This window comes from Aulostomus chinensis, chromosome 17 (genome assembly GCF_037954235.1).
Source record: "Aulostomus chinensis isolate RoL2024-O1b breed Wild chromosome 17, RoL_Achi_v1.0, whole genome shotgun sequence".
Lineage (NCBI taxonomy): Eukaryota > Metazoa > Chordata > Actinopteri > Syngnathiformes > Aulostomidae > Aulostomus > Aulostomus chinensis.
In genome coordinates this window covers 18212119-18233239 of record NC_141336.1, presented here as the reverse complement: position 1 = coordinate 18233239, position 21121 = coordinate 18212119, and the positions used below count along the sequence as shown (strand labels likewise).

The window sequence follows — 21121 nt, the reverse complement described above, 5'->3', positions numbered from 1 at the left end:
TCAGCACCGTGTCAAGTTTCTGTTGATATAAATCGGTAATAAACACATTTTTTTGTTTGGCATTTATTCAAATTTTCAAATTCTTCCAAAGTAGTACATTAAGAAACCAAGACCTTGAGGAACACCATAGAAAAATTCATGGTTTTGTTATCAAAAACTTGACATTTGGAGATGTTTTTGTAGAATACAACTATGGAAAATCCTGGAGGGAAAAAAAAGGACCTTCAGAACACTTAACAATTTCTTTTATCTAGCATAAGAAAAGTTGAAAAACTGCTGGTATATGGTATTTATTAGGTGTTTTGTTTTTTTTACACGAGTTGGCTAGAAAATAATGTGGTAGGGTGACAACAGTACAAAAATTATATGACCTTGTTTTTTAATAAATGTAAGCATTGTCCTCGACGTTTGAAATGCCAGACTAACAGGCTGTAACTCTCGGACTTCATTAATATGTTACCAAACAGGAGAATGAGGTTCTCCGTAAGCAGAATATCCAGCTGTCGGAGGAGAACGGGAAACTGGTGGGGCACAAGAACCACAAACAGAAGATCGAATATCTGGTGAAGCTGAAAAAGGAAAACACCAGACTGCAGGAGGTAACTGTCATTCCTGTCACGTACATTTACCTTGGTGAATTCTGCTAATGGATCGCGCTCATCATGTTTGTGCGTTTCTTCTATTTCAAAGGAAAATGAAAGGCTTCGATCTGAGATGAGTCTAATGCAAGATAATACTGGATATTCACCGCTGGAGATGCTATGAATCTCTGATTTTAACTGTTTTGATTGAATGGCATCTTTTCCATTCAAAGTCTTTTATTTTTTATTACATTTTAAGGTTGTTTTTTTTTTTTAACAGAATTGTCTTATTTTTGTAAACTCTTCCATGGTAAATCCATTTTGATTCACTTAATTTTATCTTCATATTCTGTACCTTTGCATCAATCTGTTATCGCACCAGTTTGGACAGAGAAGCTGTGACCCAAACTCATGCCCTCCACCTGTTTCTCAAAGCTATTTTCATGTCCTCTCTCAGTCTTGTCAGCTTGCTTGCTATGTACAGTTGTACACATACTGTAGTCAAAAGTGTATTTCAGATTGCATGGTGAAATGAAAACAATGCTGAGATGTGAAATGTTCTCAGGTTCATTATTCCAAGGTGCTGACATCTGGTGCTGTGACGCTTATCTGAGTTGTACTCATGGTGTAATGTTTTGTTGCATTTCCCCATCATAACAAGCTGTAGAACAATTCTCTCCTCTTCCTGTATGTTTCTTTTTGTTGTTGTGGCAAAGTGGCTTCGTATCTTACTGTAATAAACTTTTGCTACCTCTTGGTAGCTTTAGCATTCCTTCATATTTGATGATTCTTTCTTCTTTCTTTCTTAGCATTTTGAATATGAGAAATATGTACAGCAGTCACAAACCATGATGAAGGCCTTTGGATAATGGTCAATTGATATGTAATACTATCAAAGGGTTAGAATTAGGTAAGATCTGGTAGTTAATGAATTGCTACTCATATAAATCATACTTAACATAGCGTCATTCTTTAGCTGCATTTTTTTCATTCTGCAATTCCCGGGTCAACCGCTAGGGGTATGGAGCCTACTCTCTTCACACGACTAGCATAGAATCGAATGCAGGACTGGCGAGAGAAAAAAAACCATATTCTGAAAAGCTACAATATGAAGAAAGTTTTTACTGCAAACCAAATTTCAGACTGGTTCACCTCGGGAGCCACGTTTGCTAACATAAAACTCACAGAAGAAGTGCTTGACAAAAAATTGGACGAGCCACTGTCGAAAGAAACGAGGTAGGAAAAGTCAAAAGCAGCAATGCTAACTTTGGCTAGCAGCTAACTTTGATGTCGGCTAGCATCCTGTCGTCCCGCCGCACCTGTGCTTTTACCAGACAAAATTCAAGGTCGCAGTTATTTCTTTTCTATCCTAACAAAAGGTAAAATTCTTTCCTTATTGCTGAACTTAGGAAGACTGGTTCTTTTGTCAAAAAAAATATGAATGCAGGCAAAATGTGAAGCTCGTAGCTGTTGAAGATAGCTCACATGGTCGGAATTCTAGCTTGGCTAGTTAGTGCACCAATGTGTCATAAACCCAGGAACTTGATGCTAATGATATATAATCACCTCAGTTTGCTCCTACATTAAACCACTAACCCTGATATTCACTGTAACTACATTAAATTTTGCATTTTATTTAAGGATTTGTGATTTGAAAGAGTAGCCTTTCAAAGCACTGAAATAATTGTGTATGGTCATACAAGTAATTTGATAATCTATTGTTGGGGCATAATTTTAAATAGTTTAAAAATATAATGTTTTAAAAATTTGCTCGTGAGAACTTTATGATACATATTGAAAAGACAATGCGTATCCCTATTGCTGTGGATTTACTGAAGGACAAGGCATAATTTTCTGGATCTCTGCTGTAAAAGACTAGTTATTCTGATAAGGAGAAAATATTAACATTTGACTCATTAAATTAAAAAAAAAAACAGTTTAATTATCATTCTAAGAGCCCAAAATTTCCCCTCATATTTTGGCTCACATGCAAGAATATATCTGCAGTTAACAGGCATAGAAATATTCATAGTGTGCTGCACAATGAATTTCATATTCCTTTTGTTGTGTTGATCTTAAAACCCCTCCACAAATATAGGGAGGAGTGTAGCCTCTCACAGTGATGTGTTATAAGCACCCGAAAGCCTGAGAGGAACATGATAGTAAAATGGAAGATCCCAGTCCCTGTTTGTTGTGAATGAACTGGAATGCCGCATAGCCCGGTCAACATATCCAGACACTGTTGGGATCTCCTCCCTTGGGTTTTCGCTACAGCTGGGGACGGTTGGTGTGACAAAGCGCTGCTTCATTTTATAGCGACTTGTCCAAGAGTCCATTGGTTGGAGCTGTGCTTGCTGCATCAAGAAGTTGTCCTTTTCCTCATATTTCCTTTGGTTCAAGAAATCCCTCAGCACCCGCTTAAAGACAGCCACCAGCTCCCAGGGCATGATGGTGTTGGTGGCAAGCACTTCACGAAACCTGTCAAAGGACATGACCCATAAAGTTAATCAAAACACTGAGGGAATTCACAAGAATGTTCCGTCTTAGGATGTTTCACCTTTTACAAAATGTAAACATGCCTTTCCACCTGTTCTGTGCGTCTCATAGTTGGGAGACAGTAATGTCAGGGATAACGGCACAGATTTTTGGGAATATTAGAAGCATTGCAGCACATATCTTGCTAAATGTCCTATTGTTGGGTAATATAGTTATGCAAGCACACAGCAACCTAGGAGGGAGTTTTTTTTGGATGTAAGTAGGTCACAGACTCCACCATGTTACAAAGAAGAAAGCTACGTTAAGAATATTGGTAGGGTTCTCACATTTAGTGTTTTGATTAAGGCAGTGAATAGAGGTGTCTAAGGTGCTGGTGCAATAACTCCTGTAAATGTTCAATTTGGTTGAGATCTTGTGACAGTAAAGGGCATAATGTATGATTATATTCATCAAGTCATTCAGTGAACCCGGTGTTCTGTGTGGAAGCATCTGCATTCCCCTTGTTTCTATACTTATTTATTCATTTTTTGCTTTCATTTGCCTCTGGCTGTAGAACAACTCAGCTGCCTTATTTAATTGCAGTTATTGCACTATTGCTAATGTGGAGATGATGAGTGGAAACCCTGGCAGTCTGTACTGACTAAGCCTGACAGGGCATCCTTCACATTCTCATGTTCACACCCTTCATTGCCTGCCTCTGTGACAGTAACACATAATGGCTTTTTTGGCAGACTGCCCTGCCTCCATTCCCCTTTGGGTCTTGTCTGCTTTGCCTGCTGTCAGGCTGTGTGTTAATGTAGAAGCGGTTAGCAACTGTTGACAGCACAATAATGTGAGGACGGTGGATGGCATGGTTGCTACCAAACACCTGGAGAGTACGCTGGCTGCATGGATAGGTGGGATCTGGGCACACAGAAGCTCCAGCTGGTGTAGCTCTGATGTGGGGATGAGGGTCCACATCCTGGGGTACCTCTGGAATGAGTGAAGTCCCAGAGCACTGTGGGCAACCCTGTGCTCCCACTCAATCTCCCTCAGCAGACGTTCACGTTCCTTCACGTGCCATAAGAGCTCTTTGATTAACACGTGGCTGGGTAGGTCCCCCGAGGTCCTCAAAGATAGCACATCATCTTGAGTGTGCACTTGTGCATCGTGTGACCATTTCGCCCAGCTGAAGAGTGGCATGGCAATTAGTCTTGAAGACAAAAAGAACTATTAATCAGGATTGTGAGGCTGTGACGTCTTACAGCGCTATTGTAATTAATTGAGATATGCTTGAATATATGTTGTTTCAAATCCAAGTTTTACTCTTTTAGCTTGAACCAAAATGACAATGTAGAGGAAGATACAGTAAATGACATGAAACAGTAATGTAATCAAATGCAAATAACTGACCCGAAGGAACGTCGGGATCAAGAAATTATTTCTTGTGATGCAGTAATTAAACCAACTCTAGTTCTCAGACTTATTTAGCCTTTAACTGGAAATGGGGTCACTTTTCAGCTTCATAGAGCAGAATGAGGGTTATGCAAGAAAAACGCAATCTCATCTTTGAGGAAATGTGATGCTCATCTGTGTGTATGTCAGATTTGTAAAGCCAGAGAAAGATGACAGTTTTGAGGCTGACAGTGAAAGATGATCACCCTGTAACTAAGATGGCCTTTTGCCTCTGCTTGACGTTGTCTCTGATTGCCCTTCTTTGTGGTTGAATTCATATGTCAGGTGCGTGTGCGGGTGGGTGGGTTGTATTTTGCCCCTTTTCAAACTGATAGATTCATCACAGCTTTCACCAGGGCTCTAGATGGATTACACAGCCTGCAGGGTCAGAGGTCAGCCGAACCAACCACAAGTTACATGTTTTATGACTGCCCTCTTCTTAAAGATAGTATTCAATTGTGTAGAGATAAATTTTGACATGAACAACAAGCTGAAAATTGGAAGAAAAAAGACAGATCTCTACTTACAGATGAAATCTACACCACTGAAGTCTTTGAAGATTGTTCAGAATTTGACCCAAAATAGCTTGTCACAAAGTAAAATCTCCAGCTGTTCTGTCCATGGGTCAGTTCATCTAAACTTCATTCCTTCACTCTTGGTCCACTACATCCTTTGGTGCCAAGTGCCATCAACGCAGCAAATCACTTGTGTGCCGTCTGGGATCCTCCGCTGTCTGGGTATGATGTTCTCTATGTATTGTAGTTATTGTCTTGTCCTTCTCATCCCTCCCACTGCTCATGCCATGCAGACTCTGGAGTTAGCAGAACAGAGTTAGTCACACACTGCTAACTGACTAAGAGCTGTCACCTCTCCTCTCCTTTCAGACCCCTCTCCTCTGTGCAGCTCTGTTGTAAGGTCAGCTGCTTTGTAGCTTGGACAAGTCGTGTGCATGAGAGAGAAAGGGAGTGTGAGTGTGTGTGCACCTACTAGTCGTGTATGTGTGTGAGAGAGAGAGAGAGAGTTCCTCAAAGCACTGTCAATGTTTGTGCCTGCTGTTGAGATAAAGTCCTCTCCTTGCTAAGAGCGAGTGAGGGGCTACAGTCCTGTGGGCCTGGTTGAGCTGGCTGGAGGGGAAGAACACAGGAGGCTGAAGCTGAAAGTAATGGTAGAAATGGCAGTGAGTTGTGGGCTGAGCTCGTGACATTTTACCGCACTGTTAGTTTGCATTTAATGAATTATATAAGTGTGTATTAATTAACATAGAGACAGTGGTCTATCATGGTGAAAAATTCCAGACAAATATTCTTTGTCCAGGAGTAAAACCATTAAAATGCTGCATCTTATTAGACTCAGTGATGCTCAGACCGGCCATCTGGCAATTCTGGCAAATGCCAGAAGGCTTGGCCTAGTTAGTGGACCACAAGACCACCGCCACCGGCGTGCAATACAAATGGTGGAAAAAAAGCTAACCGGTTAGCTGTGGTCCACTTGATGATAGAACAGCCTAACCCATAAATTTCAAAAGGCGTGGCTAAGTTTCTTTGTGTCGTTCTTTGCTTTACAGCTTTGTTTTTTGTTCATGAGCCTAGCCAGCGTAAGAAGAACTGTCCTCACACTGTTGCATGAATTAATTGTTTTGACAAAGAATTGGAGAGAAAAAGTTGTCTATGGAAGCTTGCTGTTCCATTTGAACTATATTTTATTTATGACCGTGGCCATGGTAGTGTCTTCAAATGACTATGATGTCTTTAGAGTTTTTCTTTATTAGAATCAGCTCAAATGTAGGAACTGAGTACATTGCCTTTATTTCTGTTCAGCCCATCAGAGGTGTCTGATGAAGGCAGCCTGAAAAATGTAAAATCTGATGGAGGGCAATCCCAAAAAAGAGAATCAGTAGGAGGTGAGTGAAGTTTCTTTTAACTCTTCATTAATGTACATCATTCTAAATTGTAATGTTATGTTGAACTTTTAATTGACTGAACTTTTTTTCTTGTGCATTTCATTGTGTATCCTTAGGTACCGGTCCTCCCCCACTTGCAACCTACAAGTACCCCAGCTTGCCCATAACCAAAAACAGACAAGAGGTAAAACATGAAACTGCCACAAAATCTCAAGCACACAGTTTGATGGTCTGAAAGTGCCTCTTCATTCTCATCCTCATTCATGTTTGGATGTTTTTGTCATAATTTCCTCAGGGGACAAGTGCACTTAAGCTTTTACTGTTAGCTTTAGAGAAAGTTATTTGATGCTGCAGGACAACAGACCACTTCAAATTCATTGGCTGACTATTTCTTGTTGAGTGAGAGCAGTTTGTGTCTATTTTAAGAACTCATGTTTTACGAAGTGTGGACTTACTGTCATAAATTTGCTTAGCACATGTATCTGCTCTACATTTTCCTAACTGTCACGATTTATTCCAATACTAATACACTGATACAAATTGAGGATTCTGTTTTTGTTTAACTGTGCCTCTGAACATTGGTGTGTATGCCTGCTTGCAGCTGATTTCCCTCATAGAAAACAACTCTGTAGTGATCATTCGAGGTGCCACAGGCAGTGGCAAGACCACCCAGCTGCCTCAGTACATTCTGGACCACTACAGTGAGAAAAATGCCTCGTGCAACATCGTTGTCACCCAGCCCCGCAAAATTGGCGCCACCAGTATTGCTCGATGGGTTGCCACACAGAGGAAGTGTACCCTTGGTAGCTTGGTGGGGTATCAGGTTTGTGCAACATTAATATTAAATCTGATTTATGCCTAAACATGGGCCTGCACAATGTTTGCCTATTTCTCAAAAAATACAAAAACTGTAATGTAGAGGTAAATGAGATCCCTTTGTAGAGGTCATGTAGTGTCTCTGTACTGAGCTAGTAGTGCATCTTTAGATCACACATAAGGCACATGATTCAATAAAGAGCGTGCATTTGCATATTTATCAAGATTTTAACATGGTTTTGTTGTCAGCAATTGTTGTACAGAGCTCTGAAACAGCTGATGATTATTGCCAGAGGAGTTCAGAGTCACTGTACAGTCAGGGTTAATGAAAACCTTATGCAGTTATGCAAATCCTAAACATTGTTCTCCATCTGCACTTCTCAGAGATTCTTTTTTATTTTTTTCATGAACAAATGAAGAGATTTGCTGCAGGGGTAGATTTCTTTGCTCTTTTTCTTCCTTTTTTAAGTCATGCACTCTGTGAATGGAAAGTTCTTTCTTACTTGAGTCAATGAACCAAAAACCATTTCCTTGAGGTCAGGCTTTTGTTTTCTGGCCACTGCTATGTTCTCCAGGACTGACTAGAATTTATCCTGTTAGCATAGCAGAAGTCAGTTTTTCTAGATAATGACCTACATTGTTATCGAACAATATTACAAAGCTGTGGCTTTTGCGCTTTACTTCGTAAAGGAGATGAATACAGTATATCATTTTTGATAGCAGCTGGATGAGAAAAGATCTTTTTCTTGACTGACATTTTTTTCACCTCTTGACTTGCGAGTGCTCTCTTTTTCTAAACTAGTGAGAAACTAAAAATGGGCAAAACCAACAAATGTGTCACCACTGAAACCACCCAAGTTCTGAATAACATTGTACTGAAAATCCGATTTAAAATGCTGAATTTGCTGATTTATAAACACAGTTTTTCCCATGTGTATGTCAGGTTGGACTGGAGAAGATGGCCACTGAGCACACCCGACTGATCTACATGACCACAGGGGTGCTGCTTCAAAAACTGGTTTCTACCAAGTGCCTCACTGAGTATTCCCATATTTTCTTAGATGAGGTGTGTAAATGAGGCAGATCATTGTATCTTAATGTTTTCCTTAAGAGGGAGTTGTAGCAGTGGAAAGGAAGCACACACACTATCATTGCTTTGATTTTCTTAAATGTAATGACGTTATGTTCGATAAAGAAACCTGTATTTACATTGATATCTTTTACTTGCCTTCGAGATACTTTGTACTGTCATGATGGACCCAGATTGGTGAGGACCATGACCAGGAAGAACACAAAACAGTGCATTTGGAATATCTACTATCTTTCTATAACAGTGGCTCTGGATATGTTTATTTTACAAAAGTGTGTTTCTTTGCCTACACCTATTAAATGATGGCGTGTTCTGTAACGTTGCTGTGCATGACCATGAAATTGCAGGACTATGCTCCTTTCGGGATATGATAATATTGAATCAGTGATCAGCTTTGTTTGCCTCATCTCACTGGTGTATATGATCGTGCTGACATGATCCCTTAAGCACAAATTCACTTTAATGTAGATAATAAAGTCAAAGCTCCCTTCTTCCAGCTGCTGCTGGGTGAATTTAGAAGAATCGGTGTACGTCATTCTGTTTGCCAAACAGTTGATTCACAAAACCCTTACTCATTTTTGGTGCGTAGCCAGGAAAAAACTTTGGCTAGAAAGCAATTAATTAAAATAGCTTACCTGAATTAGAAGGGTTATTATCCAATCAGCTTGATTAATCGCATTTGATTTCGTGTTTACAGGAGAGCAATTTAATCAAGTAACTCCAGTATCTAATTATCTTCCTTTGCCCAAGGTTCATGAACGCACTGAGGAGATGGATTTTCTCCTGCTGGTTTTGAGAAAATTTCTTCATACCAACTCTCGTTATGTCAAGGTGATTGCTAGATCAAAGTCAACATTCCACCTCTGTTCTCCTTTAGCATCTTTTGAAGTCTCTAATCGCGCTCCTCTCTCAGATCATCCTCATGTCAGCCACCATTAACTGCAGACAGTTTGCGGAGTACTTTGCCACCCCGGTTCGTGGAAAGATGAACCCGGCCTACGTGTTCGAAGTGGAGGGTGCTCCTTACGCCATCGAGGAGTTTTTTCTGGATGACCTGCACCACCTGATTGCAAATAGAGTAAGGGGATAGTAAATGTTGATGCGTCTGTTCTCTCCAATGTATAGCCAAAGAGTTTGTGTATTTCTTCACCAGGTTGAGCCTCCTTCTGACCCTTTCATCTCAGTTGAGATGTACCATGTTGCCATCAGTCTCATCCAGAGCTTTGACGAGATGGAGGGCAAAGACTCCAGGTGATGCCTCTGCGTCTGAGTTCACTCAACTTCAACTGCAGACACATTGTTGGTCCTTGTGTTTTTCAATTAAAAAAAGGTTTGTGTGTTTATAAGCAGCAAAACCCAGAAAGAGGGTGGCCTGGCTTTGTCGGAGAGGGGCAGTGTGCTCGTGTTCCTTCCTGGGATACGTGAGATCAGCTACATGCAGGAAGCTTTGACCAAACTGGTCCACAAAAGGTGCGCTTGATAATTTACCTCTTATCTTAATCTTTCCCATCAAATAATTAAATGTTGAAAACATTTAAAAGGGAGTACTATCTCACATGAAGTGTTAAATGGCGATACCTTAGTTTCTGTTGGACATGGGGTTTACCCTCTGTCTCTTCACTTCTGGTAGTTTGCGTTTCTTTGTTGTTTCTTTAGTGCCTTGGATAAAGATCAGAATTATCCCTGTTGTGTTAATCGCAGATTGCAGGTATATCCTCTCCACTCCACTGTGACTCTGGAGGAGCAGTACGGTGTGTTTCTGTCCCCGGTCCCTGGATACAGGAAGGTTAAAAAAAACAACTTTATTTTTCTTTCTTTCTTTTTTTTTTACCTCATTCGTGTTGTCAGTGCCAGCTCTGCTAATATCTGGACCTTCACAGGTCATCCTTTCCACCAACATTGCTGAGAGTTCAGTCACTGTTCCTGATGTCAAATATGGTGGGTTCTCTTGAAGTTCTATTTTTAATAACGTCATTTGAACTTTTAATACACTGATACCAACCTTGCAGTGTACTGTAGCTCATCTTTACACTATATCAGATCCTTTTTGTTAGGACATGCCAACTTTTGCCCTGTTTTTAATGTGTTTTTTTTTTTTTTTTAGATTTTTGGTACATATTAAACATCTGCCCCAAGTCTAGACCACATGGAGGTGTTCTCTCCTACATAAATCACTGCTTGTGGTCTTGTTGTCCAACTACTACAGTTGGGAGAATGCAGAGTGCCTTATATATTGAAACAGACACAGGAAGCTGGATGATTTCAGTGAAAACATGTTTGCTTAAATAGTAAAATGCACTTGTTTCTTCTATAGAAATCACAGGTGCCTACAAATCACAGAGGATGAAAATGGGAAAAATTGCAATTTCATAACCCCCCAAAAAGTGTGTAGAAGCCTGTTTGTTTCTGTTTTGTATACCAACAGTTATTGACTTCTGCCTTGCCCGTCACATGGTATGTGACCAAGATACGAATTACCAATCCCTGCGCCTCACCTGGGCATCTAAAACCAACTGCAACCAACGCAAAGGTACAGCAAGTACAGCTCCAACCTCTACAGAGAAACCACCTGTTCACCTCCACTCATGCTCTTTTTTCCCCCCCCTCTATCAGGTAGAGCAGGTCGAGTCTCTAAGGGTTACTGTTACCGTCTAGTTACCAAAATGTTCTGGAAGAATGAAATCCCAGACTATATGATCCCTGAGATGCTGGTATGTATGCTTTGTCAATGTTGTTGGGAGCAGTTTCTCTGACCATGACGTGATGTCGTTGCTGTTTCCCTTACTGTCAGCTGGCCCCCCTGGCTACCATCATGCTGAAGGTGAAGCTGCTGGACATGGGAGACCCTCGCTCCGTCCTCTCTACAGCTCTCTCACCCCCCAACAACACAGACATAATGAGGACTGTACTTCAGCTCAAAGAGGTCAGTAAAAGAAAGCGTTAATGTTAAGTCAAGTAAGTTTGAGGGTGTAATGATGACTGTGTATTTTAGGTGGGCAGCTGACCACTCGGCACTGTCACTGGATGTTAGAGTCACAGAACATCAGAGCAGAGTTCCTTGACAGGAACTTTGTGTCAGCCAGTATTACCATTGTCAAGTCTGCAGAGCAATGTCATTGTGTGTTTATTTGAGGGGAGACAATTTGGGGGAGTGATTGCTAACTTTATTGAATTTGAAAACAAGGCCAAATAGTTTTGCTTGTTTTTTTTTAATTGTCATTCCAAAGCAGTGAGAACAGAGCTGGAGAAGTTGAAACTCAGAAAATATCATGCAAATTAATTTTTTATGATAAAAGTTAGTTTTAACAGGTGTGTGACAGAGAGATGAAAAGCCAGGTAGTGAACAACTCACCTCACCTTGACAACTCGCCAAATCCCCACATTTGAGAAGCTGGAACCAGGAAATGTGTTGCAGTTTTGCGATTTAAAAAAAAAGAAGGACAAAGTGGCCTTTTCTCCACAAAATTTTTGGTAATTGCGGATTTATTTGCTTATTGTTGCATCTCTAAAATCCCTAAACTACAGATGTTTCACTCTATAGATGGGTGCTCTTTCTGCCAAAGCTGATGTGAAAGGGCAAAATGAGGATGGCGAGCTGACATTCCTGGGCCGGGTGTTGGCACACTTACCTGTGGACCTGTATCTTGGGAAGATGATTGTCCTTGGCCATGTCTTCGGCTGTCTGGAGGAATGCCTCATCATAGGTCAGCCTGTCATAACTGAATTGGCTTCAGTCGCTACATATTCATGCATTAACTGTGGGTGGAACTTGTCTTTGTGACTTGTGCTTGTTTTCACAAATCTTGCTCTTATCTTCAGCTGCAGCACATTCTCTAAAGAGTTTTTTTGCCATACCGTCAATGCAGCAGCTGGCTGGTCACAGGTGAGTCCAAGGGTTATATTGTCATGTCATGTCCTCATTTTTGTAGTCTCATCTAGTTTTTGCATCCAAATATGCAGTCCACAAAATTATCTGAAACTCATGTGATTATACTGTGTAACAGTGGTTGTGTGTGCAATGAACTTGATATTCCAGGAGCAAGTTGGCCTTTGCCCAGGGTACCCTGAGTGACTCCATGGCCTTTGTCAACGCTTTCAAGGTAGTGTGTTTGATTCCAGACCAATGGCAAGTAATTGGTGCTTCATGGTTGGTGTTTTCCAGTCATTTTGTCTGTCTTGTACTGCCAGGCATGGCACCTCTCCAAAAAGAAAGGACAACTGAGACACCCAAAGGTGAGTTTTTTTCAATTACATATAGAGAGAGAGAAGTAATTTATGCTGTTTTGTCCAAATCCTGCAGCTACTTGTCATAGATTATTTGCAACATTCGCGATTGTCCTCCAGCTGTGTCTGAACATACATTAAAGTGTGTGATTGATTCCACATCTGCCGCATCTACTGGAGGAACCAGATTTAAAACCTGAGTTTCGGATTTAATAATGTTATAAATGTTATTTTTATTGGAGCAGTTGAGTCGACACAGTACGGGGGGGGCCTTCACTGGATCAATGAAGTATAGTTCAACTACTTTAGATGGTTTGTTAAAGAACTGTTTAATTAGGGATATTTGCTTAACCTAATGTTGCGATTCAAGTTTTTAAATGCCTTAGACGGCATACAAACTATCACCCTGTCATGTGTTTTTCCTGAAAGCCTAATATTTGCTTATGCTGCTCCCTCCAAGGATGAACTGGACTGGGGAAAGGAGAACTTCATTCAAATCAAGAGGATCAGGGAGGTACTGAGGCTGTAACCAACAAGATGATCCAGAGAGACAAGAGTTCAAAGTGCCACATTACAGTCTAACCTAGTCTAGCCTGGCATTAGTCCAGTTCATTAACACATGTCTAGGAGTTAGGTGATCTACTGAAGATGTAATTTTGAGTTTGATTTTAATATTGCGGCTCAGCAGTATCTCACTGTCCAGGTTGCAGAGCTTTATGAAGACCTGAAGAAGCGTGTGCAGCAGTTCAACATGAATCTGCCAGATAACCCTGCCCCCTCAGACTATACCAGCATACAGACCCAGAAGTTCATTCTTCAGGTTTGTGTCCAGGCTGCACCTTACTAGTCTAGTTAGAAACATCTTCTGGGATGTTCAGTATATAATCTCCTAAATCACAGAACAGTGCAGACACCAGATTGAGTCATCAGCCTCTTTAAACCATTGATTGTTGTACATACATACCTACAGTATTGGGATGCACCCTTGCTTCTTTTAGATGGTCATTGCTGGTGCCTACTACCCTAACTACTTTGTTCAAGGGGAGATAGATGAGGACCTGGCCTCCAGGGAGCTGAGTGGCCTCAACCCCAGAACAACAGTGATGGTACAGTATTTGTCCACACCACTATTAGCACTTTAACCTTGTAGGTACTTTCACTGTGTTTAGGTTGTGTTTTATTTTTTTGTTTGTTTGTTTTTTTTACTAAAAAAGCTATATGTTGTGTTCAGTTGAGGAACCTCCCCCCATACAGTTTCCTGTACTACAAGCAGCTGCAGTCTCTGTTCCGCCTGTGTGGACAGGTCAAAGCCATCTCCTTTGAGAGCTCCAGGTACTAAAGACCAAAGCTGACATCATCATCATCATCTGTGTTTTGCTTTTATACAGAACACGGAAAATTCACATGCTTATTGTGGTGTGCGTGTGTGTGTGTTCATGCACAGAGCATATGTGGAATTCTACAGGACATCCCAGGCCTCAGGGGTGCTGCCTGAGGTGTCCCTCGCCCTCCTCCTTGCCCAGCAGAGTCCTCCCATGGAACTGTCTGTCTACCCCATTGAGCAAATAGAAATGTTTGCTGGGAACAGACAGATAGCTCACTTGAAATATGCACGGTACAGCTTTATTCATGGAGGAGATCTGGAGTTTTCTTACCTGAATTCTTGATAATTACAATGAACAAAGCATTTCATAAAAGAAAGGCATGGACTGGATATTGGATATGAAGTGAATTACTTTCCCTCATAGTCAAAGTTCTACGGACATAAATATTACAAAAACATTGGCATGCTTAAAAAAAAGAGATTTTCCATCGTCATTCTTTAACATAAGATTTTTAATGCAAGGGTCTGTACCAGTACTTACAGTTGTCTCCTAAACAAGTTAAAGTTAATGTTGGGATCATTATTGACTAATTTTTTTGTGTTTACCTGTGAATTTCCTTGAGTGGACACTCACACATAGGCACCTCGTAAGAACATCATGTTATGATCAGGTGTTGCTAATGTGCTAAGGTGCAGTAAAGTGTGTGATGTTACTGTGCAGGGTGAATGTAGACTTCCAGAACCAGTCTGTCCTCCCAGTGGGAGTGGTGAGTGGAAACATTGACCCTGACAAGCTACCCCCCAACCGCTTGTTTGTGGTCAACATCACAGAGGTCAGTCGTCCGCATCTAACTCGGTTTGAAACTACATGTCAAAAGAAATGATCTAAGAAAAAGAAAATGTTTTTTGACTGCAAAGAGTAGATGGTGTCATCTGATGTGCTTGCTCATGGAGAATTGTTGGGTGTAAATTCATTGAAGGAACATGGTACTAGACCTGCTCTACCTGTAAAGTGTCATGAGATAACTTTTGTTGTGATTTGGTGCTATACAAATAAAATGGACTTGACTTGACTTGATTTCTGCTGCAGGTGGTGGAGGTGGGTCATTTCTGGGGCTTCCAGGCAGATGAAGCCAGCTTGGAGAAGCAGCGCCAGCTGACAGGAGAGATTAACAGGCGAACACTGCATGCTGTGACAGTGTCGCTGTACCCAAACCTTGTGTGCCTGGCTCCTTATTCTGAGACCAATGAAGAGAGCCTTTACTACCGAGCCAAAATCCTGCACATGCGTGGCAATATGGTGGAGGTAAATTTCACCCACTCACTGCAGAACAATCAAATATAGTTTTCTTCTGTATGTATTTATCAAGCTGTTTTAAAAAAAAAAAAATTATCATTAGCTTCTGTTATTTGAATAGGCAATTTTGTTAATATTTTGACTACTTTCCAAGGTGGAAAATTAACAGCACACTCTGTTATTCACACTAATTGAAGGGGGAATAAAAGCTTTTTCTAAAATAACTAATACTAATGTCAAGTATTTAGACTATTTTCTTTATCAAAAACCACTTTGTTCATACGATTATATAACAATGAGTTTGTTTGTTTGTTGTGGACTAACATAGGTATTTCATTTTATTCAGTGAGTCTTCTTGAGGTAGCTCATTATTTTTATGCATTGTAGTCCATGTGGATCAGATTACACCAAGTTGTCAAGGTAAAAAGCTGAATGTCAAGCCACTGTCATTCAAAATGTCAAACAAAGACATCAAGGCTTTGACAGTCAAGCGGGGAGATGGAGAGAGAGAATGCATGCAGTATTCAGAGCGTCACCCATCAGAACAAGCAAGAGCTTGTATTTTTTTGTCTCAAAGACTCAAATGATGATGTCAAACTAGACATATCAATGTCAACAAGTGAGAAGTGGGGTAGTATTTCTGTATAACACATTAGTTGACTCTACCTGATGTTCCGTAACGAGATTAATTTTTTCTGCAGGTGTTTTTCTTGGATTTCGGCAACACCACAGTCACTCCCTGCAGCAGCCTCAGGGAGATCCCATCTGACCTCTTGTCTCACCCTTTCCAGGTAGCAATAGTGTGAATAGCATCATTTTGAGGTAAACATGCATCCATTAAGTCTTCCACTGTTCAAACCACAAAATTACATTAACAGTGTGTTGGTGGTTTCAGGGGAAGGAGTTCCAAGTCACTGGAATGCGTCCATCTGCTAAATCCATCATCTTTGGGAACCAGTGGAGCAGCCGCGCTCGCCATCGATTCATGACACTGGTGAAAGGTCGCTCCCTGATTATGTCGCTGCACTCCATCCTCCACGGGGTTTTGCGTGTGGAGCTACTCATTAGCACAGAGACAACAAACACCAGTGTGGTTGACATCTTGGTCGATGAAGGTCATGCCATGAGGGTTGAGGAGAGCTTTGACTCCAAGGTGATGAAACAGTTGGGAGGTTGGTGTGTGATGAGAAAGTAGATAACAGATACTGAAATGTTTAACCCAAAGACAGAGACCTTGCAATACATTACACTCTCCTTGTAGCAACTTGGTTAAGCTACTCTAGCTGAGACTCTGGATTGCAAACATTTCATTTATCCACATTCGCAATAACATGCTGACAAAATGATGATTGGACTCATTTCAAACTTTTATTTGGATGTACTGGACAAAAATCCACTCAACACATCAGTTGTCAGGATCCCACATTTTTCCGATTGTAACGGTGGATCCCCCCACTTCTGTCCCTTCAATGTTTCATGTAAACAGCGTATATTTTATGAGTTTCACCATATTGAGAGTACATGCACCTTTGGTGTGGTAGGCACCTAACTGACTTTTACCTCAACCCTACATGTTTTAATTTTGAATCACCAACACATCCCCCTGGTGGAAGAGGTGCCTTGATCAGGATGTGTCAAATGCACATATGTAAAATAGAAAAAAACAGCTCCACCAATTCCAGGATCTGAAAAGTGGTTCTACATACCTTGTTAATTCTCCATGTTCAATTTTTTTGTGCTATTGCAGCAAAGCCATGACACGCTCATTTCACTATACAAAGACATGGAAGCAGGCACATATGTCCCCAATGCCACCAGCAGCTCCTGGAAGGATCGCAAGAGGGAAGAGAAGGAGCTCATCAACAGTCTCCTTACCCAGTTTTCCAAGAGTCGGCCGGCATTTTCCAGGACAAAGGCAAGATACATGACGGCCTATAGCACAAGTTATATCCTTTCCTTAGCAAGGATAAAATGATATTAAATTACTAAGGAGCTGTGATTTTACTGCCCATTTCAACAACAAAAAAGCACCAATAATTTGAAATGAGAATATTAATACGTGAAAGCATAAAATGGAATGGAATAGGAATGGATGAATTTCAGTGGTGACTTGAGTGTCACATGCTGACACGTTACATGGATGACCTGCTGCTATTTGTCCAGGAGATGGAGCTATTTTCATGTGCTGCTGCTGAGTTTGTGTTTGTCAGCCAGACACACCCACTCTGTCGGACAACCAGAACAATGACGGCAGAGTGACTTAAGCTGTGAAGCCCACGAACCAATGGAGGCGTGAATCCATGACGTGATGTCTAACTGCTGCCTCCCCTCTGACACCATAGGTTCATCTGCATGGGCCGAACAGTCCTCACAAAATCAGCTTTCACAGTTTGAGCCGCAAGACGTACAGCAAGTAAGTTTCACATACATGGAGATGAGATGCTGCTCGAAGGCATGTCACTGCTGACGTGTGTCTGCCTCCCAGGACAGTGAGCATCGATAAGATTAGCATCAACTCCTTGGCTGTGAACGAAAACCCTCACTACAGTCATCAGAGAATGCTGGTGGCCGGGGCTGTGTCCGTCAACTCTACAGGTGCTGGAACCCACTGCTCAGGCCATCAATGCACACATGAATACATATTTCAGATGAACAGTCCCTCAAGTCCCTCTGTCTGCTGTTGGTGTTATGAAGGCAGTGTACGTGTGAGGGATTAGATGAGGCACCACTGCACTTAGCAACTGAGCAATCACTTATTTGCCATAGCTGTAATCTGATATCAAGAACTGAAATAACTGAAAAAACAGTGCAGTTGCTGGATTTGACCGTCATTTCAAGGGCATGTGTGTTAAGGCTTCATTTTTAGACCTGGAAACACTCAATCTCATTTTTAGATGGTCTCTAAATGTTGCTAGGTTACCAATCATAAACCGTATTCCAGCACTTCCGCCTACTGTGTGAACATCCAAGTCTCTACAAGAAACTCAACTATTATCCCAACAGACATCGCAGCTTCCTTCCATGCTTTTGGTTCCAAATGCTGATGATAGCAAACCTTCAGTGTTCAATCCCAAATAACTGACTGGTCTGTTCCCTTCAGATATCCCTCTACCGTCTTTGACCCTGTTGCTATGTTGCTCTTCTTGATTTGTGGGTACTCAAACAGAGGCGACATTGGCAAGCTCTGAGGTGTTCCAAAACTTGAATTTGAGTCAACTGAGTGACGTGATGGCAGGGAGTATTGATCCTGAGCTTTACTGTTTTTTTATATAGAAATTGATGCAAGCAGCACAAAAACAAATCTTGTGGATACATGCTCTTAGTATGTCAGGGATTTATGCTCTTCCTCAAGTGCCCAAATCGGTTATTTTGGAGTTGTGCTGCAGGTACTCGAATTCTCTTAAAGGATACAACCCTCATGCCTGACATCCCTGGACTGCCTGCAATCATTACCATGCTCTTCACCCCCATTATGGAGCTACGGTTAGTCACTGACCCATCCCCTCTACACCTGCAAGACAGCAGAGTCAAAAAACATATTGATTTATTTGTGGGATTTATTTTGTAGCACCAACGAAGAGAGGACCTGCTACACTGGGGCTCTCTGTGGTTTGGGTTGGAAGAATCAGTCACAAGAGGGCATCCTACCTGAGCAGGACATCGAACTAGCATTTGATGTGAAGTTCGATGTTGATGACATCACAGAGGTAGGATTGGTCACCGGGGAGGGGAAAAGATGAGACAGACCAAAGTTAGACAGCAGGCAGAAACATTGTTTGCCTTGTAGGGTTTAATTAGTGCAAATGGTCTGGAAAAGTCATGGAATTTAAAAAAAAATTAAATAAAATTCCTGGCCTGGACAAGTTTTAGCTAGCATATCAAACCATAGAACTTGCTATCAACAGTAGTTAAATATTCACGCTGGTAAAAATTTGGCATGCATTTTCCAGGTTCATATGCAAACAGACCTTTTACAGATGGTGTGAAAATTATATACTTTTCACTCAGAGGTGTGGAAAAGTCCTGGAGATGTTTGAGTAAAACAGTCTATGACCACTGTCAGTGATTCACGCTGCGTTTGTTCACGTAGACAAACAGAAATCACAACCCAGTATGATTGGCACCAAGTTACAGCAGAATCTCCTTCAGTCTTCAGAAATTGCGCAGAAAACCTCCATCTTCCAACAGTCCCAAAAAGCGCTTGGCTGTGACTTCATGCATCTGCCAAGTGGAAGGTGACTGTGGCGTGTTCGGCTACTTATTGTTGCGCTTCCCTGGCGAGCTACCGTGGCTTGGATGGCATCCTCCTTGAAAGAGAAAAAAACTGCAGTATTTATCCTGTCACTTGAACAAGGTTTTTCCATGGTCTTTTTTTTTCCAAGGTCTGGCGCGCAGTATTTAGGAGGGATTATTGGCACAAACTGTGTATGATATTCATTAGTATGTTTTCATTAGCACATGTTCACCGCAAGCTGGAAATCCTGGTGTTTTGTTAGATTAGCACTTTATATGTACATCAGGAGAAGGTCCTTTTCGACCAAGTCTGCCATGTTGCATCTACAGCAGCTCAAAATACTCTTAAGACATTGTTTACCTTGTTCTCCAAACTGTCATCTCCTGGCTGGCCCATCGATCAATGCACCTTTATATTACCTTTTATCATATTACATGTAATGCCTTTTAAATTCAGCAGTTCCACAGCTGCTTTGTTAACAGGCGGTCATAGTACTGCTGCAAGCAAAGGGTCGTGTGCTGGCTTCACATCAGAAACTGAGTGAGACTAGATTTCAACTGTTCTCTTAAGGGTACCGCGGGGTCACTGGACAGGGCACATGCCAAGAGGAGGGACCTGGAGGAGAGTAGGGTTGAGTGATTCTCAGAGTTAGAAGTTGACTACATTTCATTAGATGCTACACACAGGTCCTATGGGAAATTCCCTAAACCTCAAGTGACACCCATCCGTCAAACTAGCAGTAATTCATATGATCTAATAATACTTTGCAAGTAGCACTGGAATGCTAATTTTAGATCCCCTCTGTGTATATATATATCAGTTTCTTTGTTTTCACCCTCCAGATAAACGCTTTGCGAGTGGCCATAAACCGGCTGGTGTGTGAGGGACCCGGTGGCACCCTGCATCTGGGGCCAGACAGGATTGGGCAGGTTCAAGAGGAGTGTCGGGAACGTCTCATCAGGTTATACACCTGCAGGAATGAGTTTAGGAAAGTGTGTGTGCGCGTGTGCAGTTACTGATGTTTACTTTTTATCGTGTAGACTGTTCACAGAGTCACCTCCACGGCAAGCTGTTGTCCCAGCGTACTACGAGAAACCAGAGAAATGGAACCAGGTATGGTAGCTCATTTATCATCCACTCCTTTATGTTGCATTCTAGCTTTGTGTGGTGATAATATAATGTGTGTGTGTGTGTGTATTTGTTTGGATCCTACAGGTTGACCCCTCTTTGAAGATGGACATTGCAGAGCCCAGAGCTGAAAAAACCCGAGGTGCTCTCTTCCAGTTACATCCTGTCACACTCCTCAACAACTAAAACAGCGGTGAACTTCCCACACTTACTTTGAAATGAAACAGTCCCAGAAATTTTCTTAAACTGAAGACTAAATTTACATTGATTTACGTTCAAATGTGACTGCAGCTTTGAGCTGCACGGCAGAATCCACAACCTTAGTTTGTTGTTAACCTCGTCACTGAAGTGTTTTTGCCCGGTTTGGAAGGGGCTGCAATTGAGGAACGTTTCTGTTTATTGTTGAGACTCATCTTGTAGATCTTGTTTTAAACTTTGCATCAGCAGTGTGCCATTAAAAATAGTTGTTTCCAACAGATGAGACTTGTCAATCAGTCTATACCCAAACATAGTCTCATTGTAACTCTAGTTAAATTTGTCACCACCACACACTTGAACGCGCGTGCGCACACACACACAAACAAACACACACACACA

At 41.4% G+C, this 21121-nt stretch overlaps 3 protein-coding genes across 4 annotated transcripts in view; 2 read left to right on the top strand and 1 right to left on the bottom strand.

Annotated features, from left to right (window-relative positions):
• kif15 (kinesin family member 15) overlaps positions 1–1434 on the top strand; it is a 10899-nt gene extending 9465 nt beyond the window's left edge. For both annotated transcript variants that reach the window (XM_086181564.1, XM_086181563.1), the window contains exons 34-35: positions 468–599; positions 691–1434. In XM_086181564.1, the coding sequence (XP_086037690.1) occupies positions 468–599; positions 691–765 (207 nt within the window). In that variant the 3' untranslated portion in view covers positions 766–1434. The remainder of the gene's footprint in view (positions 1–467; positions 600–690) is intronic.
• On the bottom strand, positions 61–5449 carry rd3l (RD3 like). The gene is made up of 3 exons (XM_086181572.1): positions 5039–5449; positions 3946–4269; positions 61–3059 (listed from the first exon to the last, which is right to left on the bottom strand). Exons 2-3 carry the CDS (start codon positions 4257–4259, stop codon positions 2696–2698), a joined length of 678 nt encoding a protein of 225 aa, XP_086037698.1. The 5' UTR covers positions 4260–4269; positions 5039–5449; the 3' UTR covers positions 61–2695.
• tdrd9 (tudor domain containing 9) lies at positions 1597–21000 on the top strand. The gene is made up of 35 exons (XM_086181565.1): positions 1597–1817; positions 6329–6411; positions 6528–6595; positions 7013–7234; positions 8171–8293; positions 9068–9148; positions 9231–9395; positions 9471–9568; positions 9668–9787; positions 10019–10103; positions 10198–10255; positions 10743–10847; positions 10931–11028; positions 11109–11240; positions 11859–12021; positions 12137–12200; positions 12354–12417; positions 12506–12550; positions 13002–13055; positions 13245–13361; positions 13540–13647; positions 13773–13873; positions 13986–14156; positions 14587–14698; positions 14956–15171; positions 15864–15953; positions 16058–16315; positions 16910–17077; positions 17505–17575; positions 17648–17757; positions 18549–18645; positions 18731–18869; positions 20239–20357; positions 20437–20509; positions 20612–21000. Exons 1-35 carry the CDS (start codon positions 1642–1644, stop codon positions 20708–20710), a joined length of 4053 nt encoding a protein of 1350 aa, XP_086037691.1. The 5' UTR covers positions 1597–1641; the 3' UTR covers positions 20711–21000.
• Positions 21001–21121: the final 121 nt, after the last annotated feature.

Coding starts and splice junctions, on each gene's coding strand:
- tdrd9 (XM_086181565.1), top strand. CDS start 1,642: ATGCAGGACTGGCGAGAGAAAAAAAACCATATTCTGAAAAGCTACAAT. Junction 14,699..14,955: donor TTGTGGTCAACATCACAGAG/GTCAGTCGTCCG, acceptor TTTCTGCTGCAG/GTGGTGGAGGTGGGTCATTT. Junction 17,758..18,548: donor TGTGTCCGTCAACTCTACAG/GTGCTGGAACCC, acceptor GTTGTGCTGCAG/GTACTCGAATTCTCTTAAAG.
- rd3l (XM_086181572.1), bottom strand. CDS start 4,259: ATGCCACTCTTCAGCTGGGCGAAATGGTCACACGATGCACAAGTGCAC. Junction 3,060..3,945: donor GCAGCCAGCGTACTCTCCAG/GTGTTTGGTAGC, acceptor GTCCTTTGACAG/GTTTCGTGAAGTGCTTGCCA.